The 11,887-nt window shown below is 38.6% G+C and overlaps 1 protein-coding gene across 5 annotated transcripts in view; it reads left to right on the plus strand.

The window, feature by feature from the left end:
• Positions 1 to 11,887, plus strand: part of CSF2RB (colony stimulating factor 2 receptor subunit beta) — a 485,439-nt gene that overhangs the window by 285,713 nt on the left and 187,839 nt on the right. For all 5 annotated transcript variants that reach the window (XM_044066459.1, XM_044066465.1, XM_044066473.1 and 2 more), the window contains one exon: positions 10,720 to 10,894. In XM_044066459.1, coding sequence (XP_043922394.1) covers positions 10,720 to 10,894 — 175 coding nt within the window. The remainder of the gene's footprint in view (positions 1 to 10,719; positions 10,895 to 11,887) is intronic.

Consider the following 11,887-nt stretch of genomic DNA (forward strand, 5'->3'; position numbering starts at 1 on the left):
TTGTCTTGTATTTTTGGCCTGCTCCTCATGGTTTTATGGCAATCCATTGTGGACTGAATTGACTAAATAATGACATTTCAGTTTCAGACTTCATCTCCTTCAGAAAAAAAAAACATCCTTCAGAAATTGTATGTTGATGCAAAAGCTATTTATTGTTCTAGCTACTTTCTACATTGATAGTTACAATATTTAAAATCCAACCCTGAATTTGGTCCTTTGTCTTCCCAAAAGTATTGTCTTTGTCCAGATTTCTTGTGCTAAGAGGTTGACAAGTATGACAAAGGTATAGACAGGTATCATTATCAAACCCATGCAGTTATGAGTAGTTTGTATTGAATGATCTGCCATCTGATCACGCATAAAGTGCTAAGGTACCCATTGGACAAGAATTTGTGGCTGTAAGTAATAGCCATCACCTGTGTATGTACCACACATGATACAGATCATTTGCATAAAATCCCATTATCTCAGCAGTCACCTCACATATCCTAGTGTGTGACTATTTGTGGCATTACAACCTTCCATCATTTTGCCTGTAGTGAATCAGGATCTTGATATGTTTGTCAATGCAGACGAATGAGACATCCCCACACATGACACACAACTGTTGCTCTGAAACTGAATGTTGTCTGCATATTGTACTGTCTTCTTACCACTATGCTGTGAATGATTTAACTATAGCAGGGCTTCAGTAACTTTGATTATCCTTGCAAATGTTTACTCTTGCACACATGCACCATCTGACATGAGAACTGCAGGTGGCATTAGCCTTATTAAAACAGACAAACTGCTGTGGCCCTTCAGCTTAGTTCTGGGAAAGGACATTGAACCTGTCTTCAGTCAATTTGGGGGTACATTACTGATGGGCTAGCAAATGTCAGCGATGCAGAAGAAGAGACTAGCTACACCTGATACTTGAGGAAGACGTTTTTAACCTTTTATTATTCAGCTACATCAGAATTACATACATGTGCAGTTTTTAATGTGTACCTCCTTTTTATTTCCAATCTTAATGCTACTTATCACATTATTATAGTCCTGATGTTACACATCACAGATTTAACTTCTTTCCACATGCATTTTACCCTTCTATGCTCCCACAACACTTTATTTCTTCCATCCAGTCTTTTTTTATTCCATTACTTGCCCTCTAGATTTTAGTCTATTCCATTCCCCATCCTGAGCTTTCTTCTTTAGGAATGTAATATTCTCATTCATTTTTTCATAAATATCCATTCTTCTTCTTCTGTTACTCCTCCCTCTCCGTCTGAATGTTCCTAACCATGCCGATGTGTTCCACCCTCAGTAACACCCACCTTTTTTCTTTTCCTTTCCTTTTATGTTTTCTCAGTATAGCTCCTAAGCTATGCTGTCAAACCCACTGACGTTATCCTTTCATTATTATTCTATTATTATATGACTGGTATTTAATATTTTGAAATATTAATGCCATTTAGATAACACAATCAATATCCCTATTTGCAAACCCAACATCACCTATAACAAACAGATCAAAAGCCAAAGGAAAAAAAAATCACTGTGACAAGTGAATAAAATCGTGACTTTCATTTCTCCGTTCTAAGTGGTGCAAACAAACAAACAATCAATTTGTAATTATAGAAACACAAGTCCATTTAGAAAACATGAATACTCATACTTTTTGTACCTGCAGGAGACAGTTATGAAATAGACCAAGGTCCCCTACAAGTGCATCCTTTCAAATTGCACTCAAACCCGTGAAATTCTGCTGTCTTTATTCATGATCACTCAACAACATTTTATCCGAGTTTTTGGGTTTTGTATAACTTGTTGAGGAAAATAACTAAGCTAATAACTATTAAACCAAATCTGGTGGCTCCACTGTAAAGGATTAAATATATATACTAATTTTCACTGGAATGGCTGCTCTGCTTTCTTGTCAGTTTACTGTTTATATATTAAGTATCTTTTGTTCTGTCGTCCATAAACCAGTCGTGGCCACAATCAGCTGCAAGAAGTGGTCAGGGAAGGCTCTTAGATCAACAGAGACTAGGCTGAAGACCTGAAAGTACACCGGAGTGAATGCACAAGAGTTCAAGGAAAAACATTAGGACTCTAGTACCCCAGGAGGAAAAAGAAATTAGAAGAGCAGAAAAATAACAAAAAGCACATGTGAGGACTACAGAACAGATATGTGGCCGAGCCAGGGATGGAGTAAGGTACATAAGGAAACCTGGTGGTGGAATGCAGAAGTCCAGGAAGTCCCCAAAAGAAAAAAGGAAAGCAGGAAAAATAGGAGATAGAAAAGACTGACCTGGTCAAGAAGAATACTGGTTGGTTAACAAAAAGGCAGATGCAATAGCGAAAAACAAGGCATCCGAGACACTTTACTATGTTCTGGAAAGTGACTCAGTAGATGGCACAAAGAAACTCTATCTGGTCACAAGAGAAACACAAAGACATAAAAAAGATAGTCCAACACCCTTCATAAGGGATGCCAGCAACAACCTGCTCACCAGTCCACAGAACATCAAAGGAAGAAAACCCCACAGAACCTGTGCTGCCCCAGATGCAGCCTATGATGAAAAGTGAAGACAACCTCAAAATAAGTAAGAACAGCACTAAAGAAAATGAAGTGAGGGGAAAGCAGCAGGCTGACATGAGGTCATGGCAGATATAATCAAGATGTTGGGTGAGGTAGGGTTGAGATGTCTCCAGGGGGGTACTCATAGCAGTACGGAGAAAAATACATGTCCCTGATGGCTGGAGAATAAGCATTCTAGTGTAATTGTACAAGAATAACAGAGACATTCACAACTGTAGGCAGTATAAAGGTACTAAACTCCTGTAATGCTGCATGAAAGTCCTGGAAAGGGTGATTTATAACAAAACGTATAATAGTAGAAAGTAAGATGGGAGATGAACAGTTCACATTTAGATCAGAATGCAGCAAAACTGACCCTATTTTTGCAGTGAGACAGGTAGTTGAAAAGAAGTTAGAAATGAGGATAGAGTCCAAATGTGCATTCCTAGTCTTGGAGAAAGCACATGACAATGTCCCATATGACTGATTTGGGAAGTCCTGTGATGGTTCAAAGTCACAGAAACGTTGCTATAATTTATGCAGGCTATGTACAAGGAGGCAATTCCCAAAGACATGCTGCAGGTGGATTGGAAGAAGAAGAAGATATACAAGGAGGCAATGACATGAGTAAAAACAGTGTTCATATTCACAGAGGATTGTGTGTGTATGAGTGACTGTGTATCTGGGGTCGGCTCTGAGCTCACTGTTGTTCATACAGGTGACGATCTACATTAGCAATCAGGTTGGGGGGGTCAACAAATCTGCTGTATGTAGATGACTTGGCATTTCAAGTAGACCATAAACAAGAACTTCAGCTAATGTTAGGGGAATGGAATGCAAAAATGAATTCACATGGGATGAAGTCAAGTAGAGTCAAAACAGCTGTCATGGCAGCAAATGGGGGAAGTCAGAAGAAGCTGAAATATAAGGTAGAAGGGGAAAATAGCAGAACAGGTTAACAGCTTCAAGCATCTTGAAAGGGTGGTTGAGAAGACATGAGGTCTGAATGAGGAGGACACAGCTATAATCAGTGGGGCTGCAGCCAAATGACACAGAGTATCAGAGGTAATGTGTGATAGAAGAATGCCAAAGAAGCTAAAAAGTAAGATGTACAAAACAGTGGTGTGATGCTACAGAAACCTGGGCAGTGAAGACAGGGAAGTTGAGGAAGATAGAGATGATGGAAATGGAGTGCCTGAGACAGGTGGTAGGATGAATGCTGTGAGAAAGGTGAAGAAATGAGGATGTAAGAACAGAAGCCAAAGTAACACTAGTCATACAAAAGGTCAAAGAGACAGATTACGATGGCTTGGGTACATGTGCAGGAGTGTAGAAGAGAACCTGTTGAAGAAGATTTTGGATAGTCAGGAAGAAGGCAAGAGTAAATGAAGGCACTCAGCAAAGAGGTGGCTGGATTTCATGAGGAAAGACCTGTGACAGTTAGGCATGACCATTGACAAATGTAGGAGACTGGCAGTGAATTGTGAAAGATGGTGAAAGTTGTTGTGGCACCCAACCCCATGTATAAAATGGGGAAAAGGGCGCTGATGATTAGAATGATTTTTTCATCATCTATACTATGCCTGCATGTGTATTTCTGCCTCCTACACATGCATACCTACACATACATGCACACTCACACACACGTGCATCTACACACTTACACACCCTTGATTCCATCCTATATGATAAATTCTATTTTTAAACAAGTAATTCTCGTGATTTACTTAAATATATATCCACATCAATCTATCTATCTATATCTATATCTAGCTATATATAGATATATATGGATCTACTGTGTTTGGTCGACTTACATTTGGTTGAAAATTATTTCAGGCAGCCCACTTCACTGAAAGGTCATTTGATTGGAAGCTCATTTGGTCAGAAATGAAATACAGCCCCTGCCCCATTGCAGAGCGACCCTGGAGTGAGAATATTATGTAAGAGGGGTGTGGGGGGCACAGCCTCCCCACATCAGGGGGTGTGGAACCCCCACATAATTGTAGTGTATACACTGTTTTATAAAGGCATATCCATTAAAAATACATAGATATTTATATGTTCGGTAAAAACTATTTGCAAAATGTGGGGGGCTATGCCACCCACACCACCCAATGTGGGGGGCTATGCCCCCTCACATACCCCCTTACTTCAAAACTTTACTAAAAGTGCACCTAAAAACATGCTGGCTATGCCCTTGCAACTCCCACTCTAATATCATCCACCCCATCCAACCACTACCTTTCTTTCCATTCCACTAACTACCTTGGTTATAGCAAGCTCAGCTGCTCATAAGCTTAGTACTTATTATACAGCAGGAACTTCTCATTGTAACATTTGTTAATGTCTGTTATGTACTTCACATATAAAGATTCTACTTGTCTACTGATGTTCTATGTTCTTCATCTGTAAATATGTTGTAAGTAATTGCTATGTTAGATTGTTAATCACTATGTAATTCAATGTAACTACTGTCTGTTTATTTTAACTGTGGAGCTTTTCCCCCCGGGCCTCTGCTGAAAATGGACCTACGTCCAGTCGGACACTCCCGGTCAACAAATTTAAATAAATAAATAAAAATAAATAAATAAAGTCTCCAGTTGAGTTTAAGGGTTTGGTCTAGTAATTTGTTGGATGAGCAAAGTGTCTTGAGGTTGCTGTAAGGAGTGATAATTTTTGTAAGTACAGGTGTGTTTTCAGGTTGGTAGAGAATTTTATGTGCTACTATTAGCTGATTGTACTGATGTTGGATAGGCAATTCTAGCCACCTTCGATTCTTTAGGTTCAGACAGTGGTGTGTTCTGTATGCTGCTCCAGTGGCAAATCTAGCAATATGATTAAAACAGCTAGAGAGATTTTTAAGGACAGACTTACTCAAGTTTGTGAAGATAGGGGATGCATAAAGGAGGGTGGAGAGTAGATGAGTTCGGGCAATTACCATCCTAGCTAGTGGAGTGAGGAAAGGTTTGAGCTTGTATAATGAGACAAGTTTTTTATTAACTTTTTTAATAGTTTGATTAATATACATATCAAACTTGAGGTTATTAGCAACTGTTGCACCTAAGCTATATATCTATCTATATCTATATTGTACACACACACACACACACACACACACACACACACATATATATATATATATATATATATATATATATATATATATATATATATATAAATAAAAACATCTTTTTCAGTTGCATATGCTGTTTATTTTCATTTTATGTAACCAGGCATCATACACAATAGACAACTGTGTAAAGTTTGAAAATGTGACAGAAAGCTGCAGTACAATAAATAAGCATGGCCACATGCACGTGCGCACGCACACACACACACACACACACACACACACACACACACACACACACACACACACACACACACACACACACACACGCACACGCACACGCACACACACACACACACACACACACACACACACACCCAGCTTGCTAACTTGTTTATTTCATTAATTCCTTTTATAAGCTTGTCATCTTGCACCTTATAAGTTAATAAATGCTTAAGTGTAACAATGATCAGATTCAGCTAAGTAACAATCCCATCTTGATGTCTGACACTAGATGACAGCAGAAACAGTAAAGGGTCAAAATGAACCTTTCAAAAAAGCACATCTCATCCTTTACCCTGTTTGCCACTTCATACTCCTAGACCATATGAATAATGGTTGAATGTTACACACCTACCTCCAGCACTCATTTTTATCCATCATCCTTTAAAATATTGCAAATATAATGAGCCAGCTGTGCAACAAACTAAACAAACTAAACTGCTTCTTGAACTAAATGTAGCATATTCTTTCATTTGTAAGTATGTTTTTTAGCATATACTTATCTGTTAATGTATTTTGTTCATTTCTTATGTGATCCTATTCACCCTGGCTATGACTGCAAATAGTCCATTCAGATCAGTGGACTACACTGTAAACAAATACAAATAAATAAATGAATAAATAAATAAACAATATATCCTGAATCTTTACGATTGTACCTCTCAGCCTCTTAGTGCAAAACTTCTGCACAAAGCCTAAAATAATGGGAGACAAAGGCCCCAAAAGGGACAGATTTTAAGTATTGCTCTTATACAAAAATGCTACAATAATATTTATTTTATTTATTTATTTATTTAACATCTGTTTACTGGGAAAGTCCGGCTGGACACAGGTCCTTTTCAGCAGAGGCTCGGGGAGAAAAGCTCCATGTGTAACAGTAAATTTTCATGCACACATTACAATAATCAATAAAGTATAAAGTAAACAAAATGTAGTATACATAAGAACATACAAATTTGTTACATCTTGACAACAAAACCTAGGCTTTGAACATAGCTAGTACTATTTGTAGGTATGACTTATGTCAAGATATAAGGTTAAAATAAGTTTTGTCTTAACATGCATTTTCTGAAGGATATAAAGTCAGAAACTCAAATGTGTGTCATTATTTAGTGACGTCACTCTTCAGTGATTTTTCCAGAAAACCACAAATTTTATGAGGAACAGACCAAAAATATGAGGCAATAATCTGGACATTCTGCAAAAATCTAGCGAATGAAGAGGGCACTACCCTTTTCTGCCCTTCACTAGTATTAACTCTTTCTTGCCATCGCCCCTTTTCCATGCCATTCCTTATCTCCTATCTTTTTTCATTACAGCAATCCTGTTACTTTTTCTCTGCTAAAAGGTATACCCACGCCTCGCCTTTTTCTATATTTCATCACATCCCCATTTTTTGTTTTACTTTCCCTTCTACTTCCTTTCTTCATCTCTGTTGCAACCCCCTTAAGTTTTCTTACAGTACCCTCTTACTGAGTTTGCATTCTTGTTATGCATCTGCTAGGTCTTTTATCTCATTCCTGTGTTCTTTTCAAAAAAAGAACAAAACATGATCACAAACATTTTTATTTTTACTTCTTTCCCATTATTTCACACATATCCTTGTTTGCTTTTTTTATCTAGTCTTTGCTTCTATTTCTGTATTCTCAGTTATAGTCCCAAATATTCTCCAGTCATCCCAGTTCCTTCTGAATACTGTTCCACTTTAGTGATAATCACATTCCTTTCTCTCTCTCTCTCTCTCTAACCCAGACACATCTTTCCCTCTTTTCTTTTATGTGTCCACTTCTTCTTCTTTCGGCTTTTTCCCATTATGGGGTCACCACAGCAGATCACCTGTCCACTCATGATTGGCAGTGGAGTTTTATGGTGTCGAGTTGCCAGCCCGGCGCCCAACCTTCCACAGAATGTACGCACATGGACACACTCACACCTAGGGCCAATTTAGCGTGTCCAATCCACCTACAGCATGTCTTTGGGATGTGAGAGGAAACTGGAGCACCCGGAGGAAACCCACGCAACCACAGGGAGGACATGCAGACTCCACACAGGAGGCACCAAAGCTGAGGATCGAACCGGAGGACCTCTAGCTGTGAGGCGGCAATGCTAACTGCTGCACCAACACATACCTATTTTTATTGTGTCCTTCTCTTGTCTTTTAGCCTTCTATTCTTTTTCTCCTCCATTCTATCCCTTTATCTTTTAATGTCTTTGGAACTATTGCCTGGAAAACAAATGCCTCTTCTTGCTGGTGATCTAAACACCTCTGACATAAACTGGATGAATGTCTGTTCTAGTAGAGTATTTGCTCAAAAGTTACAGAAAGCAGGCCAAGAAATAATTGAAACCAGATGTGCAAATTCCCACTTGAGGTCCTAAATGGAGAGCCTACAAATCACATTTCAGGAACTGGCTTGGTATTAGAGTTTCTGTTTTGCTCCAGGTGTGAGAAGAAGCAGTGGGGCATTATTTTCCTGCCTTTTTGGATATTACCAGTCACTGGAAAGTCTGCAACTGCCATTTTGGAATTAGTGCAACTGCTTTGCCCTGGTGAGAGAAGGAACAGAGGGACATTGATAGGTTCATAGGCAAGTCCTAGGCTAGCTGCCTTTGTGGGCCATTTTAAGCCTAGCTAGTTTCTCTTTTTGTGCTCAAATTAACCTGTCTCATTTGATTAGAGATTAGCCTTACCTATCCCATGGTCTATAATTATATTTTACTCCAAATGTGAATAACTGGGATCATACCGTAGATAATTTGAGGGGACCAATGTGTGGGATAAAGCTGCCTCTGTCCATTAGTAGTACAGGGGGTAGTCCTGGGGTAAATTTTCTTCTTCCCATCAATAGATCCAAGTTGTACTTGAATATGAACAAGCATGAACTTTGTTTTATTCAGATGGAGGGGTTGTTCCGCAGCAGTAGTTTCCTCTTTGAGATGTACTTGCCCTCCAAACTGTTCTACTAATGTTGCAGGAGAGGTTTAGATCCCTAGATTTAATATTTCTGATGCCATCTGATTTGGCAATGTGCAGTAAAGCTATCAGTATTGTGTCAGCGGATGCCTTGTATTCCAGCCACAGGTCACCTGTTAGCAGTCTGTAGGATGCCAAATATAGTGACTGGACTTTGAATTGGTCCATGTAGAACATGTTGTTTAGGTCTTGTATCCTCTTAATAAGGTATGTTTGTAAGCATTCCAATTGCTACATGTACCTTAACAGATACATGCCATTATATTCAATGACTGGCCTAATAAGGGCTGAATAAAGGGGGACCTGACATCTCTAGATCTAGACACAATCCATTTGTTTATACATTGTGCAATATAGATAGACTTTCATACAACAATGGACACATGCTGGTCAAAAGATAAGTCATACTATCTTAAAAAGACTATAATAAAAATATTTTTTTTTGGGCTGGTTGTAATGACCTTATTACAGTTTGCAATTTAACTGCTATATACTAACTGTATCTCACATCGGTATTTCTTTTGATGAGAAATTGTAGTGGAATGAGAAAGTTACAGTGTGGTATGGGTCTGTGTTGGCTGGCCACTCTCTGTGGTGCACCAAAACACAAACAGCATGTAAGCAGGTGAGAGGTTAATGACGCACATACGCACACAATCATGGCAAATGGGAAGACAGATATAAGGCATTTAAATGGAAACCATGACAATTTTACTTAGGAGTAAAGCATAAATGCCACTACAGCACTGTTACCTAAACAAAATGTTATTCAGCACACTGCTTATATCTTAAAGGCTCTAAAACCATTATCTAGCTGATAAAATAATAGTAAAACATTAGGGAAAAATACCACAGGCCAGTAATTCCACACTGTATTTGTACTGTGATTGTTGTGTAACTTGAAAGCATTATTCTGATTTTTTCTCAGTTTGCACGGTAACTATTAATTATTAGCTTAGCTTTATATTAATATTCACTCATTCATTGATATTTCAAAAATACACTTTTATATCTTGGCACTAAGTGGGTATAAGGAAGAGCACTAATACTGGACTTGATGGCAGTCTTTTGCTGGATATTTTCACATACACTCACACACACTCACACACACACACACACACACACACACACACACACACACACACACACACACACACACACACACACACACACACACACACACACGCACACACGCACACACGCACACACACACGTTAATAAATCTTTATTCACCCTTCTCTATTTAAGAGTACACGCAAGAACATCAGTGTCTGTAGGAAACTGCATCAGCAGGATAAATTACTCCAACAAACATCCAGGCTGTGAAACATCAGTCATGACACAAAGTAGAGCTTTACAGCTTTTTTTACTCCCTTGGTAAGTGCACGCACTACTGAACAATAAATATGACTCATCTATAAATTAAATTTTAGAGCATAATGTTAGTGACGAAAGGTCTACAAAATAGAGACCATGCATCTAGAAGAAAAGCACTGAGAAATAGCTGATGACAACATGCATGCTAAGAAGGCCCATGTGATGAATGAGAGGAAATATGTAGAACACAGAAATTACCAGAAGCTTTTGAGCAAAAATAGAGATCATCCATATAGCTCAGAATTGCTATATAATTGTAAGGAAAGCAGTCTAGCTTTCCTAATGAGTTGCAAACAGATATGACATCCTCCAGAGAACTTAATATTACTATTCAAATCATCAGACTGTATTTCACTTAAGATCTGAAATGACTTTGCAGCTGGTTTCCAGAGGCAACCAACGAGTGAGTACCATTTAACAGTTGTACTAACTCTTATTTCTGCCTTGTAGGATGCTCATTCAATTCTTCTGTCCAAAGATATTAAACACTTTCAACTTAAGAAGTCCGCTCTTGTACCAGGAAGTAGATATGCTGCTCGAGTTCGTTTGAAGCCTCATAGCAGAAGCAACTTCAAGGGACAGTGGAGTTCTTGGAATTCAGAGGTGACATGGCAGACCCCTAAAGGTAGATTTTCCGTTTGCATCTTGATATATGAGCATGTTTCATTACTAGGCATTTAGTGGCAGATTCAAGGCACTATCATTGTTGTTTACCATTAAGAGAGGCAGCAGTCCTTTGAAGTAACAGTTAGCACAGCTGTATGATGAATGATGGCATACACATGTATACATCCGATGCAAAGTCACAGTATCTAAGGCATACTAAGGAATTGATTGGGTAGCAAACTAATGAAACATAAAGCTCATTTAATGAGCATGTCTTATGTCATAATTGTTTTCTGCATATAAGACACTGGAGGGTGGCAGTCCATACAGCCTACCCCCATATGTCACAAGATGGGTTGCAAACTGGCTTAAGGACAGACCCACAGGGTTAGAGTTGCTGGCAAACAGATAGCTGGTGCCAGAGCCATGGCACATCCAGATCTAGTGAGGTCATTGTGACATCTGCAGCAATTGGAGAGACCCCAAAAGTTCCGCTGCCAGATTGAGAAAACTCCAGCTCTATTCAGTTGCATACATCTGCTCCAGAGGTGACATGTGCCTGACAGGACATGCTCCAGGATATAAATAGGATGTGCTGAGGGATATATTTATCACTGGCTCTGTTCAAGAGAAATCTTGAACTGTGGATGGTGTGTCACTGCTGGACAGAGGCAGATAGCCTAGTATAAACCTATGAACCTATGAACCTATGTAATGCATGCACTGACAATTTTCATACTCCTATATGTTGAGCCTGCCTTAGGTTCTCATTGTGTTGGTTGAATTTGCCATAGATGTCCACATATATGTTCTTTTATTCAATATCATAATAAAGACAGCAGATGTGCCTATTTTAAGTATTAATGAGAAGAAAAGTTAATGTGTTAAAACATATTTACAGAGAAAAAACAGAAAAATATATCTACAAGTTTATGTACATTGTAGAAAAACTTTGTATGAATTGAAGAGAAAGGCATTAAACAATGTTGCTATAAATGGCTAAATATAAATT

Source organism: Protopterus annectens, chromosome 1.part0, assembly GCF_019279795.1.
Source record: "Protopterus annectens isolate FY-2018-M chromosome 1.part0, PAN1.0, whole genome shotgun sequence".
Classification (NCBI taxonomy): domain Eukaryota; kingdom Metazoa; phylum Chordata; order Ceratodontiformes; family Protopteridae; genus Protopterus; species Protopterus annectens.